At 33.4% G+C, this 23,652-nt stretch overlaps 1 protein-coding gene across 1 annotated transcript in view; it reads right to left on the bottom strand.

Annotated features, from left to right (window-relative positions):
• LOC127702910 (b(0,+)-type amino acid transporter 1-like) overlaps positions 1-23,231 on the bottom strand; it is a 37,611-nt gene extending 14,380 nt beyond the window's left edge. Inside the window, exons 1-4 of the mRNA XM_052207216.1 lie at positions 23,146-23,231; positions 4,151-4,309; positions 3,405-3,506; positions 1,421-1,660 (exon numbers count right to left, since the gene is read on the bottom strand). Of these exons, the coding sequence (XP_052063176.1) occupies positions 1,421-1,660; positions 3,405-3,506; positions 4,151-4,309; positions 23,146-23,167 (523 nt within the window). The 5' untranslated portion in view covers positions 23,168-23,231. The remainder of the gene's footprint in view (positions 1-1,420; positions 1,661-3,404; positions 3,507-4,150; positions 4,310-23,145) is intronic.
• Between the last annotated feature and the right edge of the window lie 421 nt (positions 23,232-23,652).

The raw sequence follows: 23,652 nt of genomic DNA, 5'->3' as shown, positions 1-23,652 counted from the left end.
CAAAAAAAGTCAATACATGTGAAATAACCTTTTCGTGCATGCAAAACTTTAAGCACGACAAGAATACCATGTTTTGCTATAGTGCACGACGCCATTTCAAGTATTATTATATTACACTTGCAAACCAAAGATTGGTGACGTGCTCAATGGAGAAATATGATGATACTAGATTTTAAATGTTTACTGAGCTCTTTTCATTCTCTTGTGTTCAACTAATTTTAGTGTTATGTGTGCAGGATTAAACGCACTAAATGTACTTGGACAAAATATGAATATTTTTTTTTAAAACAAAGTATCCTTTAATCTAGAAGTGTAAACATTATATAACCTCCTAGTGTAAATACAGTTACACAGTATTGTTATATTTTATCTACATAATATAACTGAAGTATTTACATTTCAGACGAGTGTGTGCTTGATGGATTGTGTTTGCGAACATCAATAAATTTCATCCTACTGATATTTAATTTACAACTGGACTAGTACTAAAGCATATAAAAAACCAATCATTCAATAATATAAAAATTAAAACAAAGTAGTGAAGCAAAACTTGGTATTGACAATGTGCATGTTAACAAGTAGAAACATTAATTGGCAATCGACTTTTAAATTGATTTTTTGTGAAATTGGACAAACTAGACAAAAATTTATTTCGTTACTTCTGTCTCTGCTCTGATATATCTATACAACTTAACAAATTTAACAAGAATTAGTGTTAAAAGCAATAAAAAACGGAAAATCCAAACTTAAGTCTTTGAGAAATTATAGAAAACTATACTTATCCTTAAACGAAGGCAAAAAAGCCCTGCTTCTCTGTTTTGTTATTTAAAGGATAAACCTCTTAAAAACAACAGTATTTCTAAAGCATTTAAGAATTAAAGCATGCTATCTGAATAGACCAAAGTTTTCGAAAATAGGAAACATCTCCAGACCTGTTTGGCTACTAGTTATATTTTGTGACGTTTACAAGTTTACTTATCTTTTTTGGTGGGGGATTTTCGTTCAGGTATGAACAAAGTTATAAGAATCAATCGATAGGAATATTTTATAGCCTGGTAGTTGGTTATCTGATGAATTATCATTGATACTTTTAACAAACCGAGTTTGTCCTTGTTTACACCTCTTCTGATGCTTTTTTACGGGTCCTTTTTATAGATGGCTAAGGACCTGCCTCGAAGGAAGGCAAAACTGCATCTTTGACATGTAAATTTTTGATAAATTAGATATGTTTTGAAATTAGGTAAACCATGTAAGCAATTGTTTTATATTTACATTGACTTTAAAAAGAACCTACACGGTCATCATTATATATACATGGAAAAAATGTGTGTCCACTTAGATACATGGAATAGTACACAAAATATATAGTTTAAAAATCGTTGACTGATTATAAAAATATCAATGTCTTAAAAATACTTGCCTATCGTAGTTGCCGCTATAATCTTAAGAGGCACAGCCGGTATTCCACAGTATGGGAAAAATGTAATAAAATATTGAGCAAACGTTAAAGTAATGATAGCTACACTCGATGGCGTTAACACTATGACTTTTGTCCAAGCAAAGAGAAAAGCTAGCACACGTCCCATAGCTGCGCCTATGTATGCATATTCTCCTCCTGACTTCCTTATTATGCATCCTAACTCGGCATAAGACAAAGACCCTAAACAAACAAAGAAAAAACAAGCTTAACCTCAATACAATAACTGTCACTGTGATTTTCTTCGAAATTTTTCCATTTATAATTAATTTTAGAAGAAATAGTTATAAACCCGGTGTTAATGAGAAACTAGATTAAGTGATGCCCCCGCACTCTACTCTGAAGTAACTGTATTATAACAAAGTCAATGTATGACTTTCTTTGAGATATCATTGTGTCTGGGAGACACAAATGATGCCCCCGCAGATGCAAAGTGTTATTTTAAAATACACAAAGATGAGCATAGGAGCACATAGGTCTATGGTTCACTGTAGGAGGAGTTATCCGGAAACGTTATGCACTTCTTATGCAAGTATATACCTGGTACTCCAAAAATGACAAAGTTCAATTATCTCCCAAAAGAGCAAATATTAATAAAAATCAAAACCCTGACTGCATGCACACCTTCAATATACGTACAAACAGCCAGCAAAGTGAAAACTTCCTATCATTCAAACTGTAGGAGGAGTTATCTAGAATTAGCTATGCATCTCTTTTGCAAGTATATACTCCAAAAATGACAAGGTTCAACTATCTCATAAAAGAGCAAATATCAATAAAAATCAAAACCCTGACCGCATGCACACCTTCAATATATGTACAAACAGCCATCAAAGTGAAAACTTCCTATCATTCAAACTGTAGGAGGAGTTATCTGGAATACCTATGCACCTCTTATGCAAGTATATACTCCAAAAATGGCAAAGTTCAACTATCTCCCAAAAGAGCAAATATCAATAAAAATCATAACCCTGACCACGTGCACACCTTCAATACATGTACAAACAGCCAGCAAAGTGAAACTTCCTAACATTCAAACTGTAGGAGGAGTTGTGTTGAATAGCTATACACCTATAATGGGACAAACGGAGGGACGGACGGTAGGACGGACGGAAGGACGGACGGACAGGGGTAAAGCAATAACGGGGGCATAAAAATAGTTCAGATCTAGATAGGAAATCAATTTGTTATCTGTTTCACTTTTTAGTAGAAGCTTAAAGAAAGAATAATGTTGTAGAAAAAATGTGCTTAAACTTCAAACACTGCCGTACTTGTATTTATTCCGATTGACTTTGTGAAACAGAAAACCCATACCAAACAAAATCCCAACCACAATCTCATCGACGATAGCAAAAACAATTTGTAGTAAATTTGTGTATATGCATGTATTTGGTAACGACAGACGCTATGTTGACTTAAAGATGTCTTTTACTGTTTTTTGTTTTGTTTTGTCTTTTATTTTTAGGATGGGTTTCCGTCTGAGGTATAGGCAACATGTTCTTTTTGATATTGATAACAAGTGTGGACACAGACTTGTGTTGTCTGATGAGCGATTTTTATATTGATTATAATGACTAGGAAACCGATTATGAAGCGTGAAATGTACAGATTACACACAATGGTCTTTTGTACCGGCAATAAATATTCATGTACGACGATTTCGTAGTCTGCAATTTATATGATTTTATAAATACAATTATATTTAAAGGTATGAATTTAATTTTTTTATTAGCATATGTAACGAGGGGATAGTCTAAAGAATGGACATAATTATTTTAGAGATATATAAATAATTGTTACATTGTATTTGCTAAACGAACATTTACAGGACAACAGCGAACAATTCGTATATCTACTAACTATTAACGCAATCATGACGAGTCATTTTACATTTTCTTCTATGCGAAATATTGTAAAGTAAACTCACCAAGTAAAGAAAGAATACCTCCTACACCCCATACTATTAAACTCAGTCCGACTGAGCCAGTCTCCGAAAGAACACCTTTTGGTGAGATGAAAATTCCGGATCCTGATAAAAGATAATATGTTTTTTTCTTGTATGAATCGAGTAATTGACATTTAACATAGGTTACTTATTAATTCATAGTTAATCTTGAACATTATTATCGTTGGTTGCTATCTGCTACGATATGTTTTCGTTTATCATATTTAGCATAAATCAAGTCGTTGGTTTTCTCTTTTGAAATGTTTCACATTTTCTATTGCCCGGGCATTTTATAACTTACCATACAGGATTGATTTTGCTCATTGGTGAAGTCCATGGGGTGACATATAATTGCATACAACTTCTTCCTCTGATCTGTAGTGGATAGTTGTCACATTGACAATCATACCACATTTTCTCACTGTTATATATAGATGCGTCTCAATCATTATGTTATACATATATCTCTTGAAGCTTTGCTTTTGTAATTTATTTTTCCCCTTTTGTCAATGTGTTATATATTACGAATGCTTAATATAAGGTGTACTTTAATTAAAGATAAGAACATTTGTTCATATACCTATGACATACTATTATAGTATACGCGCCGCATAAACTAGATTTTAGTTGAATACTACACGAGAGTTTACTTTTTTCTATATTTTTGAAAGTTTTTTCTCATGTGCATTTGCTTCATTTGTTTTTATATTTTGATGCACAAAATGTACCTATGACAGTTCCAACGATGAAAGATGTACCACTGATAAGACCGACTGTTTTTTTAAGATTTACTGTATTTTCGATCACCACACCACCATTATCGCTGTTTCTATCTGCATCTCCATTTATAGGTCGCTTCCGAAGTTCATACTCGTCATTGGGATCTCCTAAAATATAATTAATATTTTATCATTTTATACTAAAAAAAAGGAATAATAAATGTGTTAATAAGACAGCAACGTGTTTCTTTGCGCATGAGTAACTTAAGAACAACGCATTTGATCGAACAACACAAATCAATTAAGATCGGTTCAACACCATGCCAGAATAGCATACCTTTTAATACATTGTGTCAGACACATTTGAAAATATAAAAGAAAATCAAAGCACTGGTATACAAGGTGATATGTTAATTCTCTTCTTAACTGCAGATATATATGATAAAAAAAATCAAAAACGTCCTCTGATTGAAATGAAAGTTTATTTGTTATAACAGTGGTTTTCATAGATAAAATCAGGAGATATTATATGATTGCCAGTGAGACAACTATAGATAAAAACGATAGGAAAAAGATCCGAACAATTTCATGTCTTTTACAATGAGCAAAACACATTATATATATGAATCTATAAAAGACCCATGGATGATAAAAGTACTTTAGACTAACTGCAAAAATATATCTACACAAAATAACCGTTGATTGTGCTGTCCTCTTCTTAACTGTAATGTGTAAAACTTTAAGAGGACCCTTGTAACTAATAAACAAATTGATAGTAAATTAAATAAAGAAAGGGGAGTTAAAAAGATATGTATATATATATAACTGTTATTTAAAACTAATGCATGCGTCGTATCAATGATTTAAAAGTGGGATACAAAGAGTCTATGGATAAATTAATTTTAAATTACATGCTTTCGTGAAATGTAAGGAACGTAGTACTGGTATGTCAACACGGTTTTTCTCATAACATTACCATTAACAAGATAATTACAGGAGTTGTAAACATGATTCGTTGTTATTTGTCGGTTTTGATGTCATTTTTGTTTAATTTGATCCTCCCTGTATCCTTTATACTCCATGTCAAAAGTTTAGACTACTTCTCGTTTAAAATATCATTAAAAGGTAATTTTCTGATAACCGATTATGATGTCATGATCAGTGCGTGTGGTTTTACATGTTGTACTTCTCAGCAAATGCTCCCACGGCATTTCTCGGTTGTTCGTAATTCGTTACGTTCTACGTCGGTTGTTTTAATCAAACATCTGACAAGTGTCTATAAATTATATAAACAATAAAAATTTGTTCTGCACTACCATAAAGTTTTTATCAAGAGAACAATATGTTTTTTTTTATCAGATGATAAACTTTCTATATTTTTTTTAAAACGCGCGGATCGAAAAACAAATAAAACAACTAGAAGAAAAGAAAGAAAAGAAAGAAAAAGGATCCTTCTTTCCCCTCTTAAAACAAGTTTGCCTCATGTAAGAACACCAAGGCTATAAACATTCACTTCTAACCATTTATACCAGTATCTTAAGTACTACATTTTAGTTTCATTTTAAAAGTAAAAGTATTCGTACAATCTTACCAAAAGTGTAGACTGTGTTATAGAAATATGGTCACCAGGACTTCACAAATCCATCAAAACCTATACCGTTGCATTGGGAATGCCTGATTTATAAATAAAGTCGTTGGTTTTTCTTGTTTGAATTGTTTTACATTTTGTCAAGTTAATATAAATTACTATACTGTATGGGTTTTTGCTTATTGTTAAAGTCGTACGGTGACCTAAAGTTGTTTACATCTACCTCATTTGGTCTCTGGTTGGACGTTATCACACTGGCAAACATACCACACCTTCTTTTCTTGATATAGTCAAGACCCATAGAGCGTAGGTGGCCTAGGATGAAAAATTTTGTCCTGCATTTTTTTTTTAGTTGTAATCTCTGTCCTGCCTTTTTATTTTTCACTCTATTCGGTCCTGCCTTTTTTGTTTTTTTTTTGTTTATCCTGACTTTTTTTTACCATAATTGTCATCCTGCCTTTTTTTTTTTTGCAAAGTGTCTCATCCTGCCTTTTTTTTTACTTAAAACTCCTGTCCTGCTTTTTTTCAAATTTCATCCTAGCCCCCCTCCCATAAAAATCAAATGGTAGCTCCCTTAATGTCTTATGTTACATCAATGTTATAACTCGTTTACAGCAAATGAAAAGACAAATAGTCTCCATCTCGCTTATGTTATTCAATGCCCCTCGGCTGTATGTAAATCGGTCAAGACGAACGTTGACCTTTAAAGTTTATTGGTCGAATATGCTATTAGTAAGTACTTGTGGGAAAAGAGAAAGTACGGAGCCCTGTTGGTATCATACAAATAAAGAGTTGTGTTTTGAAGGCAAGTGCTTGAGATATCAAATCCAGCACTCGAGATCTAAAGTCAAGCGCTGACGGTCCAAAGTCCAGCGCTGCAGATCTAAGTCTAGCGCTGTAGATTTAAAGACCAGCGCTGGAGATGTAAAGGCCAGCGCTGTAGATTTAAACTACAGCGTAGGAGATATAAAGTCAAGCGCTAAAGATATATAAAATATTTAGCGATGGAGATATAAAGTCAAGCGCTGTAGATTTAATGACCATCGCTGAGGATGTTTAGTCGAGCGTTGGAGATGCAAAGTTAGACAAAAGGAACCACTTTTGAATAAATCTTTTAGTTGACGGCCGTGTGTCACTTATTTCAAGAAAAACTTTCTAATCCAAACCGAGATATAGAAATATCTTATTTTTCCAGGAACAATAAAAAAACAATTTCATATGGTCGACCACTTCACATGACTTTCTTGATATGATATGCATATAACACTATTAAGAGTACGCAGAGTAATTTAAAAAAAATATATCCAAATCTTTACTAAGCTGCTTATATATATATATAGTATAAGAGCTTGTTTGTGCCCTTTTGAGTTTTTGTAAATTAAATCTCATCTTTCTCAACATTTAAAATGTAAACTATGCTATTAACAAACGGCTCAAAACTACAATTTGAAAAGGCGTTGGTCAATTTTGATATGGACCACAGCATTTGATGGCTCAAAATGCTCTTCAAGTTCAGCTTCGTGTTTATTTGTTCTTTTATTTATGAATCGAGCGACACTGATGAGCCTTTTGTATACAATACGCGCGTTTAGCGTACAATAATAGTATAAGCCTGGAATCGTTGGTGAGTTTTTGTATGACGTAATAGTTATACACTGAGGGATAGGTGTGTCTGGATAAGAAACCCCGACGGCCGGAGGCGGAAGAGGTTTCTTATCCAGACACACCGTATCCCGAAGCGTATAACTAACTTACACCCGATACTAAACACTATATTTGTTTATATTGAATTTTAAATGAAGAAGAACGGATAGCATTTTTATTGACAATATCAAACCATGATAAATAATAATAAGGAAAAACCCCACTAGTAACCTTTCTTTGACGATCTTCATTCATACTTTGACAAGTGAGTAGATTTTACAAATGTCAAAGTTGCTGTTTTTGCATATTCCCGTTAAATGCATGTGATAATATGGAACTGCAGGTCAAGGTTGGCCGTATCGTGCATTTTTATTACAAAAAAATATATCATGTTCCTTGTATGCAGTTGTCAATATGGACGGGTATAAGACGGACGACATTTTGAGGCTTTGGATTTGGCAGAAGAGACTGAAGATAACGCAATATTTATAACCCAAAGTACTAACATGTATCAGTTTAATGGAGGTAATCATAAATGTATTTTACATGCTACGGTTTTATCAAAAAATGTAACTGGATTAGAAACCCGACGACCGGACACGCTTAATTAACATATTGCATATGTAGGAACATACATGTATGTTCTTTAAGTCATTGCCATATGGGATTAAAATTTTAGCTTCAAGCAATGGAGTATTTAAATGATTTTTTTTTTATTCAAAATAGATGCTAAATATTTTTTTCGCTATTGGAATTTCCTGAAATATGTTTTTTAATATGTCTTGAAACAATTTGTAGTGAACACTATTAGTAATCTCGTTTGTTCGTGTTATTAAAAACAATTTCTATTGTTATGAATAACAATGGACTGTGTTTTCGGGATGTAGAAACAGGGGTTTCCAGAAACCCCGCTCGTCACAACCTGTGGTCAAAATCAATTGTTATTCGTAACAATAGATCTATTCAATTTACACTTGTTTCAGAAATAGAAATTATGAAGTATAACAATAGAACTGGGGTTTAATATTGGAGATGACACTGCGCACATGATTTCACTGTTTTAAGGGGTTTGTGTAACCCAGTCATTAGATTGATCTGGCGTGTGTTGTTTACTGTTATGTTTCGTTATGTTTTCATTCAGTGTACATTTCTAAACACTTTTTTTTCTAAATCAGACATATTTAGCAGTATGATGAATTGTCAGCTGAATATGGAAATACATATATATTTAAGGAATGACTGAAATATGTTTTCTGCCTATGACGAAATAACATAAAAAATGTGGTGCACACTGAATAACCCGCGTTAAAGACGTGTTACTGTATCCAAAATTAAATTATTGACATTTGTATCTTTAAATAAAATTGAAAATATCCTATAGAACGGGAAACATGTGATATTGCATAAATTGGAATTTCATCTTTAGAATCTTTTATACATATTGTTGACATGTGATTTCAATGCTCTAATAGTTGTATGTAGATTGTTATATGGGTATATGAAAATGTCATAAAAATAGTTTTAATGAACATACAGGTTATAAATGTGAATGATAGGTATACGACAATGAGATAGGAACCCAAGAGTTTTACTCCGAGAAAACATTGTCAACCGAGGCAAGCACTCTTCTCTATCACCGTCTCAGCTATGTGTTATTTAATTTATCATACTGAATGTTCTATCATTATTGTCTTTTAAGTTAAATTTTAAATTTAAATTACTTTACTATGACGTCATGAACATAACAACGTTACAGTCATTAGAAAAACAACAAAAGTGAAGCGATATGAAGTTTTTATTTTGACAGTCTATGAAAGAGTCTGAGGCCAAAACGTAGAACGTGAGCATTATTATGGCATGGTATTGGTTGCAAAAATTTGATATTTTTCATTTAAATGCAATATTTCTTATTTAATTGGTATATTTCTTCTTTTAAATGCAATATTTTTTTATTTGAATGGTATATTTTTTCATTTAAATGCAATATTTTTTATTCAGATGGTATAATTTTTCATTCAAATGGTATAATTATTCATTGGTATAATTTTTCATTCAAATGGTATAATTTTCATTCAAATGGTATAATTTTCGTACAAATGCAATATTTTTTATTCAATTGGTATAATATGTCATTTGAATGCAATATTTTTTATTCAATTGGTATAATAGTAGGTTTTTTTTATTTATATGCAATAATTGCATTATGGGAAATTCTTTGACGTCATAAGGTCAAATTTGCAACAACGTTTGTGATTGGTCGGTAATTGTTTGGATTTTTCCCCTTTCTTTCTAAACTTGAGCGACCAAGAATTAAAAAACGCGTCAGAATATCACCCCTCTAACTAAATTTGGCGTTCGTGCGAGTTCGTGCACTGGCTGTTAATGCCAATAATGGCCAGGACGAGCAAAAAATGCGAATGACAAGTAATAATAATTAATTTGACACACAACTTGTTCATGGATAGAAACAGATGCCTGCGTGCATGGCAAAAACACCTCCAATGAAAACCTTTTCTGAAGAAACTCTCCTACAGTCTACACACTGAAATGAAAAAAAAATATACAAAGCTAGCCCCCCTCCCCCTTCTAAGTCCAGATACATGTAATCATGACGTTCTTTAGTGCTATATCATTTTTTACTTTTCTTGATCCTCAGAGATGTTGCAGGAAGGCACACATGAAAAAAGAATAAAAAGCATCCAGGACGTTACAACTATTTGGACTAAGCCCCCTCTGTTTTACTACATGTAGAAATAAACCCCACCTAATTACGACAGCAGAACCAGAAACCCACAAGTAGAGACATAAGCTCTTATAGTCCGGAACTAATTCTTTAATAAAGACAATTCAGGATAAATTGGAACCAGTTACTAACCCATGTTACAACAATAGTCATATGACAAAGGACTTCACTATATGAGGCGTGAACTTCATATTTAATACTATCTATAATATGTGCTCTCATGTCTTATGCTGCAAATCATTTTACATTTAGAATTCGTTGCTGAGCTTTTTTTTTCTGTTCTCGTCTCCGAATCCCTTAAATAGATTTTTTTTCAAGCTCCACAGTAGTTCAATAATTGCTATATGTTTTTGCATAAATAAGTATGCAGGGCATATTTGAAAACATATTTTATCTTCAGGACTTTTAACTTGATGATTTACTTTTCAATACTGCATTGGGAAGTGGGGTATACAAGTTTATTCTGTGACACATTATATAATATAATTAAGTATCCAACAAATTATATAGGTTCAAATTTAGATATTTGTATAGAGATGTATATATGCGAGTATTGGCAGTAATGGTTCGGGTTACACGAAATACTACAAACATAAATCATAAAAGTCGGATTACATGAAATACTACAAACATAAGCTCTGTAGAGCTTTTTGCCGTCATGTAGACAAATGCTTTTTGTAGACAATCGTAAGGCCTTCAGCAATGACAAAAACCTGATACTGTAAAGTCGTCTATAAAAGGCCCGACATGAAAAGTGTGACCATTCAAACGAAAAAACTAACAGCCTAATTATACATAACAAAACAATTTACAAAATACCAAATATGAGTCGAGACAGGAACCAACGACAACCATTAAACTACAGGCTCCATCCCTGGGACAGGCAAATAAAGAATATGGCAGGGTGGATATAAAAACGAAGATGTGGTATGATTGCAAATGAGACAACTCTCCACAAGAGATCAAATGACACAGAAATCAACAGCTATAAGTCACCGTACGGCATTCGACAATAAGCAAAGCCTACACCGCATAGTCAGCTATAAAAGGCCCCGAAATCAAAAATGTAAAACAATTCAATCGAGAAAACTAACGGCCGAAATTAATGTACAATAAAATGAACGAAACACAAATATGTATAACAAAGCAACAAACGGCAACCACTGAATTACAGGCTCCTGATTTGGGACAAGCACATACATACAGAATGTGGCGGGGTTAAACATGTTAGCGGAATCCCAATCCTCCCCCTAATCTGGGACAGCATTGTAACAGTACAACAACATGTTTGTGAGCAACCCATCCCGAAGCTGGGACAGTATAATACTACAATGTTATCATGATGAATCTCAAAAACTGAAAAAAAAATTGAATCGCAATTTATATTATTTATTAAATGCGCACAAACGTCCAGATCTTTCACGATCCGATCGCAATGCTTGACCACCGTAAGGTATTCTTTCACGATAATTTCTCTCGATATACCGATAGACAGCCGTGAGAATTAAAGACTCCTGCCTTCAAACAGGCCAATATATTCGAGTGATACTCCCCAATTCATACCTGGGGGTGTAAAAATCAGTTCATAAGAACACAGTTGTCTTTCACATGAAACCACGTAAAACAATGGTTAATAGTTACTTCGGTATAAATGATCGAGAAAATAACATCCTGCACAAATCAGCAAATTAACTCAAAAGATCGGTACGAGTAACACAAACAAACTTACTTTAAGACAATAGACACAAAGCACCGACATAAGAGTATTTGCAATTACTGGAAGTTTGCTCAAACCTAATTACAACTGGTACTGAAATAAATCTTGTTCTCCCAGACTGAGTTATCAATCAGTACACAACGCGCGGCAAAGGATTTATCAAAAAAAGAAAACAGTCTGAGAAACGTCTGGTTTACGTTGTATATAGATATAAGAAGATGTGGTATGAGTGCCGATGAGACAACTCTCCATCCAAGTCATAATTTGTAAATGTAAACCATTAAAGGTCAGCGTACGGTCTTCAACACGGAGCCTTGGCTCAAACCGAAAAGCAAGCTATAAAGGGCCCCAAAAAATTAGTAGTGTAAAACCATTCAAACGGGAAAACCAACGGTGTCTAATCTATTTAAAAAACCGATATACTTGCATATAAATCAATATACAATGAAACGGTTTTTGAAAAGTGGACCGAACGTTTTGACCATCGAAATTTTGCAATAGAAATACTAGTTATGACCACAAGATTTTAATAGCCAGTGCAGGACTCGCACGAACGTAAGATTTAGTTAGAGGGGCGATATTCTGACGCGTCTGTTAATTCTTGGTCACCCATGTTTAGGAAGAAAGGGGAGAAATCCAAACAATTTCCGACCAATCACAAACGTTGTTGCAATTTGACCTTATGACGTCAAAGAATTTCCCATAATGCAATCATTGCATATAAATAAAAAACTACTATACCAATTGAATAAAAAATATTGCATTCAAATGACATTTTATACTAATTGAATAAAAACTATTGCATTTGAATGAAAAATTATACCATTTGAATGAAAATTATACCATTTGAATGAAAAATTATACCATTTTCAAGGGATAACAATCTGCTCTATCACTCTCTCAGCTATGTGTTATTTAATTTATTATACTGAATGTTCTGTTATAATTCATATTTATATATGTATTGTCTTTTAAATTTTAAATTGAAAGTACTTTACTATGACGTCATGTACATGACAACGTTACCATTATAAGAAAAAACAACAAAAGTGAAGCAAGAAGTATTTTTTATTTTGACAGTCTATGAAAAAAATGGTCACCCTCGTATTAAAAAATCAAAATATTGCATTTTGACATGAAGTATAACAAAGTAAATTCATCTCCCTCGTATAAGCCAATTAAAATCTGGCATTCTAACGTAACGAGAACTGTCGCACGGTCGGTCATGAAGTATGTAAAAAATAGTTAAACGACAGCTAAAGATCAATTTATAGTCGTCATCAATTGATAGGGTTTCTACACACCATGTCAAGCTTTTAGTCGTAACGAGTCGAAAAGAAATGTGAACAAAATATTCTAAAACTAAATAATCAAAGACCTTCCATAAACACCATCATTTCAAAACAGCAAAACCATTAAGATATGACAAAAGACAAACCACTGACGAGAGTCCGAACACGTGGTGAAGTGAAACTATCACCCTCACCCTTTTTAATATAAACGATAAAACGACCTCTGTGAAACAAAACATTATCTTTTAACCTGTTTTTTTAGCTCACCTGGCCCGAAGGGCCAAGTGAGCTTTTCTCATCACTTTGCGTCCGTCGTCCGTCGTCGTCGTCGTCGTCGTCGTCCGGCGTCGTCTGTTAACTTTTACAAAAATCTTCTCCTCTGAAACTACTGGGTCAAATTTAACCAAACTTGGTCACAATCATCATTGGGGTATCTAGTTTAAAAATGTGTCCGGTGATCCGGTCAACCAACGAAGATGGCCGCCATGGCTAAAAAAAGAACATAGGGGTAAAATGTAGATTTTGGCTTATATCTCTGAAACCAAAGCATTTAGAGCAAATCTGACATGGTAAAATTGTTTATCAGGTTAAGATCTATCTGCCCTGAAATTTTCAGATGGATCGGAGAACCTGTTGTTGGGTTGCTGTCACTAAATTGGTAATTTTAAGAAAATTTTGCAGTTTTTGGTTATTATTTTGAATATTATTATAGATAGAGATAAACTGTAAACATCATAATGTTCAGCAAAGTAAGATCTACAAATAAGTCAACTTGACCAAAATGGTCAGTTGATCCCTTAAGGAGTTATTGCCCTTTATAGTCAATTTTTAACCATTTTTCGTAAATTTTTGTAATCTTTTAAAAAAATCTTCTCCTCTTAAACTACTTGGCCAAATTTAACAAAACTTGGCCTCAATCATCATTGGGGTATTTAGTTTAAAAATGTGTCCAGTGACCCGGCCAACCAACCAAGATGGCCGCCATGGCTAAAAATAGAACATAGGGGTAAAATGTAGATTTTGGCTTATATCTCTGAAACCAAAGCATTTAGAGCAAATCTGACAGGGCTAAAATTGTTTATCAGGTCAAGATCTATCTGCCCTAAAATTTTCAGATGAATCGGACATTCCGTTGTTTGGTTGCTGCCCCTGAATTGGTAATTTTAAGGAAATTTTGCCGTTTTTGGTTATTATCTTGAATATTATTATAGATAGAGATAAACTATAAACAGCAATAATGTTCAGCAAAGTAAGATCTACAAATAAGTCAACTTGACCAAAATAGTCAGTTGACCCCTTAAGGAGTTATTGCCCTTTACAGTTGATTTTTAACCATTTTTCGTAAATTTTTGTAATCTTTAAAAAAATCTTCTCCTCTGAAACTACTTGGCCAAATTTGTCCAAACTTGGCCACAATCATCATTGGGGTATTTAGTTTAAAAAAATGTGTCCGGTGACCCGGCCAACCAATCAAGATGGCCGCCATGGCTAAAAAAAGAACATAGGGGTAAAATGTAGATTTTGGCTTATATCTCTGAAACCAAAGCATTTAGAGCAAATCTGACGAGAATAAATTTGTTCATTAGGTCAAGATCTATCTGCCCTGAAAATTTCAGACCAATCAGGCAACACGTTGTTGGGTTGCTGCCCCTGAATTGGTCATTTTAAGAAAATTTTGCAGCTTATGGTTATTATCTTGAATATTATTATAGATAGAGATAAACTGTAAACGGCAATAATGTACAACAAAGTAAGATCTACAAAAAAGTCAAATGATCAAAATTGTCAATTGTCCCCTTAAGGAGTTATTGCCCTTTATAGTCAATTTTTTACAATTTTTATAAATTTTGTAAATTTTTGTAAATTTTTACATAATATTTTCCACTGTAACTACTGGGCCAAGTTCATTATAGATAAAGATAATAGTAAGGAGCAAGAATGTTCAGTAAAGTAAGATCTACAAACACATCACCATCACCGAAACACAATTTTGTCATGAATCCATCTGTGTCCTTTGTTTGATATGCACATAGACCAAGGTGAGCGACACAGGCTCTTTAGAGCCTCTAGTTTTATATCTGTTAGTTTGCTCTTGTGCAGATAACCTATATGTACACTGAACTAGAATAAGAGTATTTATTGACTTAACAAATATTTACTAGGTACAGTATGACAAGATTTATACATTGTATATTTTTTCTTCGCTTATTTATGTAAAATAAGCTACAAATTTCTCACACGTATATTAGTAGCTAGGTGACCCAGTCCGATCATGTATATTCTCTTTTTGATTTTTAGATAGAACCTAGTTTTATATTTACAGGTAGTTTTACATTTATTTTATATTCACTGCTAGTTTAAAATACTTATGTAATTCATTTAGTTTAAAATACTTATGTAATTCATTTGAAGAATGTAACCACAATTTCAATGACTCGTTTCAAAAGGCATATACCAATTTTTCTGTAGTGAATATTGAACAGATATATCATGTTAAGGAGGGGTATTTGCAAAAAATACCAGTCGAGAGAATGTTAAATTTCGCGAGCCGTAAGGCGAGGGAAATTCATTCTCAAGACTGGTATTTTTCGCAAATACCCCTCAAGAACATGCTATATCTATTTAATTACACCGAATGTTAACGTTCAAAAACGCATTGATGATCGTGACGTTACAAGCGTCCAGTCGGATAGAGTATTTTTTGGCAAATACCACCGCAGAGAGGGTAAAAAAGGCATATCCTTTTTGCATATACCCCGGCGGCGTTAAAAAATGAACGATATTCATTTGATAACAGTAAATTGGTGAAAAATACACTGGCTATCAACCAATCAAAACCCAGGATTCTTACATAAGGTGTAATTATGAACAGATATATCATGTTATGGAGGGGTATTTGCGAAAAATACCAGTCAAGGGACGGTGAAATTTCCAAAGCCGCTAGACGAGGGAAATTTGGTCCCAAGATTGGCATTTTTCGCAAATACCCCTCCATAACATGATAAATCTGTTTAATTACACCGAATAGATTTTGATTGAAACTGTCTGTACATGTGAAGGGAAATCGTAGTACCGCGGGAAATATATATGTACTTATATGCGTTAGTGCTGTCTTTTTGTAAAGTCATGGTATCTATATGTGTAATCGTCATTGTTATTCCATCATTAAATCGTTCATTTGTATAGACATGTTTTTCCCCTCTCCTATATGTATATTTCTGACAGTTTTCCGTTTAACTCAGTCAATAGTGCTTAACCATGTTGTCGGGATAACGTGAGAAAGGTTCCGAATAATTTTGGCGGGAACAGGCTCGCGAGGGTAAAAAAGGAATATCCAAAATGGCAAATACCACGGCAGAGAGGGGAATTTGAGGCAAATTCACCGGCAGTGGTGAAAAAACAGGAAAATTCGTTTGAAATGAGGAAAAAATGTTAGAATATGCGAAAAATACACTGGCTAACAACCAATCAAAATCCGGCATTCTTATATAAGGTGTAATCAATGCATTAATTGCTAAACATTTCAAATCAAAAAAGATTTTCACAAAGCAACAGTTCTGAACATTTTAATAATTGTCATTTATCAATGTATATTCGTCTGCTTAGCTTTACTGTATACCAAAATATTCTTACATTAATTACGAGGGTACCACGTGTTGACTTTGTACATGGTATAGAATCATGCATACCTGTACTTTCCCTTTTCTATAGGATGGTCCTTCCTGAGGAGGCAGGGAAAACTTTTTGACTCCGTGGTTTGTGTTAATACAAAACCACGTCATTCTAGAAAAAGGACATTAAATCTAATGCCTCGTGTTTACTAACCCCTACTCGCTAAAATTCCCCTTTAAATAACTATATTAGTAAGGCAAAATTTCTGCACCTTACAATATATCCTCTTTTTGGAGTGGCAGTCAACATTTGTTGTCAACCGGTCGACTACTTTGCAAAACTTACATAAATGATTTATTGTTAAAATAGATAAACAGATTATATATGAACTGTTTGACAAAAATAGTTGACCAACCAATTACAAAAAATGTCTATGATAGATGCGTTCATGGACTTAAAACTACGTCAGTGTTAATAGTACGTATATGTTTTATAGTCCGTTTGATATACCCTCATCTTCATACCATTTTCCCCTTTAAAAGAATGGTTGGTGATTCACAACACACGTCAATCGGACTTTTTTTACGTACTAACATATAGACATCCTTTCATATACAAAAAGGTTGGAAAACTTGTTTTAGTTCACAAGCAGGGTAATTTGTATCAAAATCTTTACTAAGCTTGCAAGTACAACAGCTTATTTGTTTCCTTTTAGTTTCTGTTAACTGTATCCCATCTATCGGGACATTTATTAATCTAAACACGTGTTAACAGAGGCTCGAAACTACAATTTGATAAAAATTTATAAAGTGTAACATGGACGACGCTCTTTGGTCAGTAACTACATAAGCTCCCGATTTCACACACGCTTGTTTAAGGGTTCGTGTTGCCCAGACATTTCTCGTGCGCGTGTTGTTACATGTAGATGATTTGTTATTGTTTCGGCACGAGTCAAGTTTTTATTCATTTGGCCAGGGTACCAGTGTTATCTCTCTTTCTGACTAAAAGTTTTTGACTGTCACCGTTGTTTCTTCTTGCATTTCTTAAAAACCTTTTTTTAGGGGGGGTATAACAATCAGGCAAATTCAGTAGTATGAAGAATTGTCAGTTGAATAAATATAAATAAATATATATTGACATCTGTATCTTTAAATAAAAATATAAGAACAATTTTAAAATCTCCTATTGGTCGGGAAATGTGTGATATTGCATAAAATAAGACTTTAATTTTTTAATATTTTGTTTATATTATTGACATTTGATTTTTAAAAATGCTCTGATAATATGACAGTTGTTTTTCATTCGTTTGTTGTGTGTTTCAGCTTTCGATTTTGCCATTTGATAGGCGACTTTCCTTTTTGAATTTTCCTTGGAGTTTGGTATTTTTGTTATTTTACTTTTTACATGTTAATTGGTATTTGGATAATTGAAAATGATTTAAATAAAATGGTTTTAATTAATGTACATGCAGGTTATCAATGCGAATAATTGATACATGTACATGTATATAGGATATACGACAATGAGAAAGTAATCCAATGTAAAGTTGGGGGGGCTCGGTGGCCTAGTGGTCTAAGTAGTTACTACTGTAATCACTAGCCAGTCAACACTGAGGTTGTGAGTTCGAACCCCGCTCGTGCGGGTGTACTCGACTTCAATCTTATTTGACTAGGATTGTCAGTTTTTCTATCGAAGGTCGGTGGTTTTCTCTGGGCACTCCGGTTTCCTCCACCAATAAAAACTGGCCGCCATGAAATAACCCAAAAGCGGTGCTTAAAAGTGGCGTTAAAACACCAAAAATAAAATCAAATCAAACCAATGTAAAGTCAATATAATATAATAGTATAACAGTTATAGACAGGGCCTGGTGTTTACACAACAAACCAAGCTCTGAATCGGAACGAGTCGAATATAAACGTGAATATTTCATAACAAAACCATAAAAACCAAAATTTCTAAAGAGCAAAATTATAAAGACAATTACGATTAAAATACAACCACTGAAAAGGTTATTGACGCGAGACAGACAAATACACACGAGGGTGCGGATGGGAGGTCCTTCATATCAGTATTCTTTATTTTTTTAAGCAATTTTTTTCTATTCTTATATATGTTTGCCCATTATTCTCTATTCTTTACGTTTTTGGTCCATTTTCTCTATTGTTTATATTTTTCGCCCATTTTTCTCTATTTTGTAAATCCCCATCCAAACCCTCATACATGTGCATGGCGAAAGCAAACTTTTTTTACATCTGAGACCATCTGAATGCCCACTCTTTTTTAATCTCGATAAGTGTACTAAGAGTGTTTTTCTTTGAAGTTTTCCCGATTTTACATTTTACGCATATTGTTACCGATAAACGACCTCATTATGAAACATATCTTTAAACCTTTCTTATTAAGGCTCTTTTGTAGATAACCTACATACAGATATATTGAACTACATGTTCTATACAGAAGAGCATTTATTGACTTTGCAAATATTTACCAAGTTGTCAAGATTTATACATTGTATATCTTTTTGTCTTTTTTTATTAATCACTTATTTATTCAAATTCCTTATACGTATAAGTAGCTAGGTGCAGTGGCGGATCCAGAGGGGGGCGTAGAGGGCGTACGCCCCCCCCCCCCCTTTGCTTGAACTTTTTTTTTTTTTTTTTTTGTAAAATGATGAATCAGACTTGACTTCGTGAACTTTGCCATTTCCCGGTCGTGTATTTAATTTTTAAGCGACAATTCTTTACTTATAATGATATTTTTCGCTCGTATTTACTGTAATATATTATTGATTATGTCAGTCATGTGTTTCGCTACGGTGGAGTTGATCAGTACGTTTGAAACGTCACTCAGTCATTTTGAAATTCAAATAACAGCAACACATTGCTTAGGCGGAGGATGACAAGCATGACACCTTCAAAGCGACAAAGGATTGAGCAAGAACGTATTGACTTCTATTTCATATTTCCACTCAACAGAAAGTAATACTCTATTACACTCTCATGAAAAAAAAAAGTTCCACGGCAATATTATTTACCTACGAAAATATGTTTAACCCCACACGCCCCAGCCAATTAATAACATTGCTGAATAATGATCCCCAGTCAGTAAGCTCTAGATATGTTTAAAGTCTAAGGTACGGACCATTTGATTTGATAGGGCAGTCTGAGATATCTTAGAGAAAAAATTCTGACCCTGATTTTTGCCTTAAACAAAAATTCTGGCCGTATCTGTAATGAAAACAATTATCGTGTCCCCTTTTTGCTATAAGAAAAAAAAATCCAACAGAATTATTCAGCATTAAATGAACATGGTGAATAAAAAACATGCGTAATTTTTTTTGAGGGGTTTGCATGTAAATCCCATATCTGACCGGAATGTCTGTTTCGCCGAACTGATATACTGAATACTTTTTTCAAGGCCCAACTGCAACCTGCCTGCTGGGTGTGGCCTTTATGTCTCCATTTGTCGACCGTCATTCACAACTTCGTTGTCATTTGATTTTCAGACTCATTCGTAGCCGTTGGTTGATTTGGAACCCCTCACTTCCCTTGTTGAGTGAAACATTTCAACCAAACATTTGGATAAAAATTGCTTGTTTGTCTTTGTTCGTGTCGGTCGTATTATAAACTTCATTGAATAGCCGTATATCATGTTTACAACAAGTAATCTGTGAGGTTATGCTAACTAACCATACAACAAACGAGAATTTTCCATGTCCATTTTTTACTGACAAATCCCACATCAAATATATTAGTACATAGCTTTAGATCCATTCAATCATTTTATAATAGACAACTAATTGGGAGGATGCGGCATCAAAAATGTCCAACCCAAGCTTACACTTTAACTATAAAATATACATACCCCACGTTAGGAACCGTCACTAAAAATGTGCATTTTACACATATTTTTTGTTTTGTAGCCCAAAAAAGGTCCAAAAAAATTTTCACCTCGCTCCGCTCGGCGATTTTTACATACTACGCCCCCCTTTCCAAAATCCTGGATCCGCCCCTGAGGTGACCTTTCCACACCCATATACTAGTATGTGACCTTGTTATTCTCTTATCTTTTTTTTTGCGGTTTCTGGGTCAATTTAGTTTAATATTAATTTTACATTTATTTTACGGTGGTTTTTGATATGCAATGCAACTTTAAAATACTTGTACCTTAATATGTATTACTGAAATTGAACACACATTTGGAAGCCCTTATAGGGCGCTATCATTAAGGCACATGCTCCATACTTTTACAGTACTCGCATGCAGGTAGAGTGGTGAATAGACGTATGGTTTCCTGGATTTTATTTGTCGGCGGATAAGTCACGTGCTATTTACCTGAGTGGGCTTTTGGGCTGTGTAGGGAGTGTAAATACAAATGCGCAGTCCCGTTAATCTAATTTTATACGTTAACCAGACATAATTATATTAGGAAATGCCACACATTTTGTAATTTCAAGAAATCAATCAACGCGGTTAACATTTCGAAAGGGTCCATAGACGTACACTTCACATTTTGCATCCAGTCATTTTGATAATAGTAAAGACTTGAGTACCTTTGGAATATTAAAAATGGACCAAATCCTTTAGAGTCATTTTTGGTAATTCTCTAAATGAATTTAAGTTAGGTTTCATAATTTTACAGTTCTAATCTTGAAGTAACTATTTTATATGTCTATTTCTTTATCAAAAGTACGCTAATTTGCAAGTACTAAAAACGATACTGTATTTGATCATTTACAGTTTCAGTTTGACATATTATATTTACAATACTATTGTTAAACAGTTAAAAGTTCTCGCAAGCAAACGTGGTACACTTAATATAATCTATTTTTCCAGAACAATCCAATTTATAAATGTATGGCTCGTCTTTCACCATCCATTTTCATACCCTTATTACATGTATGATAGGTTATATAGATGAATGGAGATACCGGTTGTAAGTCAATGAAACAACAACCCATCTTTACAAATAACAACAAAACATATTTTGCCCAATATCCAGTCTTCAACACACAATAAACAAGTGTCTGTAAAATATGTCAAATACGTCCGGAAACTATAAAATAATTCAACCGAAAATTTCAAAGATCTACCAACAACAACAAAACCGCCAATAAACAAAAATGACATCAGATAACCACTAGCGATGTTATTGACTTATGATAGGAAGAGACGGGGTTATACTAGTATTATATTTTTTTTGTAAGGGGAGGGGGAAGTTCTCAACCACCCCTTTTAATTTCGATCAATAGACTAAGAAAAAAAAAAGAAATAACAGAAAATCCTAACATACTCATATGATAGTAATTCTGTACTAAATGTTGGTTTACACAGCATGTTGTTAATATGCAAAACAGTAAATTACTGTAAATTATTGTAAATTCAGAAATTCACACATGCATTTAATATTATTACCATTGTTGAAAATAGACAAACATGCTAAATTAACTTTTGCAAAAATCAAAATAAATAAAAATATTGCATGCAAATAATGCTACCACTATTTAAATTGCGAGCTTTTGCTTATCCTACAATAATAACATCGCAAAACACCCTGAATGTTCAGTTACAATGTATTTGAAACGGAAATGAAAAATGCTTTGGGAATATACTGATGTCAATTAGAAAACTGTAAGAATCAGTAGCCCTTTTCACAAAAAATCTTAAGTGTAAAATTTATCGTAAGTCTAAAATATTCCTTAACAATTCAACTAAATATTTTTATCGTAAGATTAATTTTACACTTAAGATTTTTTGTGAAAAGGGCTACAGGAAAGTACGATCTATTTTCTTCATGTGTATGTTTTCACTTTATTTATTGCACGTTACTCTGCTAGGCCTAGCGATCGAATCCAGTTGAATGAAAAGAAACTTCCTATAATAATAGAATTACCCAATCGGTGGTGGTACGTTGCTAGCCTTAATTGCGAGAGGTCAAATGTTCGATCCCCGCCCATGTCAATTCAAAAACTTGACAACTGATATTTGCTGCTTCTTCGATAAGCAGACGGCTTTTATGAGCTAGTAAGAGCAACGATTGGTTGGCATAGAGTAAGAATACCATGTCAGTTTTGAAGGGTGACATCGGCGGCGGATCGCGGTGAACTAGCACGTTAACAAACCTACTCAGAGTGTCTAGTATCAAGCAGGGTTCTTATTCATAAAGGATATCACATAAACATGTTCTCGTCATGAATATGCATTAAATTTTTCGCTGGACGTTAAACAGCCATCTATCATTGTCCTCCTCCTGTTAGAATTCATAGATGAAGAAAAATTAACATGATTATATTTGTAAGACAGAGAACATACGTACTAGTTTTTATTGTTAAAGGAAAATAAATAAAACAATTCATGAATAAATTAGAATAATTTTCGTGTTTCAAATTATATCTGTCATAATACCTACCTTTGTATCCAGCATTTTCCATTTTTAGAAGGAATAATAAATCGAAAACTTTAACGTTTTCTAAATGTTTGTCATTGTAAAATTGATCCGATTCACCTCTTAATATTTCGATAGATGATTCACATTGATTGGTTTAAGGATGTAAATTTGTTTCTTATTCAAATGCATTAACGGTTTACCTGTATAGGGAGAGATTGTTATTTTTACTCCTTCTATAAATCAGTGTATAGGTATGCGGAGCCGTTCATCGCACTGTACAAATATGTACAATGTATTCATATATCGTCTATGTAAATATCAACGACTAAAACTATTGTTTTCAATTGTATTTATTAATATTTATGGTCTAAATTCATTACTACGTACACTTTACGGTATTCTAGCAGGAGTTTATTTACAAACGCGTTTAAATGAAATAAGAACAAACTTTGTGAACCATCTTTTTACAATTCAATTTGTAAATGCCTTCCTGTATGAAATTTCTTTTTCCAAATTATGTTTGAATAA

This window comes from Mytilus californianus, unplaced genomic scaffold (genome assembly GCF_021869535.1).
Source record: "Mytilus californianus isolate M0D057914Y unplaced genomic scaffold, xbMytCali1.0.p SCAF_5, whole genome shotgun sequence".
Lineage (NCBI taxonomy): Eukaryota > Metazoa > Mollusca > Bivalvia > Mytilida > Mytilidae > Mytilus > Mytilus californianus.
This window is presented reverse-complemented; position numbering and strand designations above follow the sequence as displayed.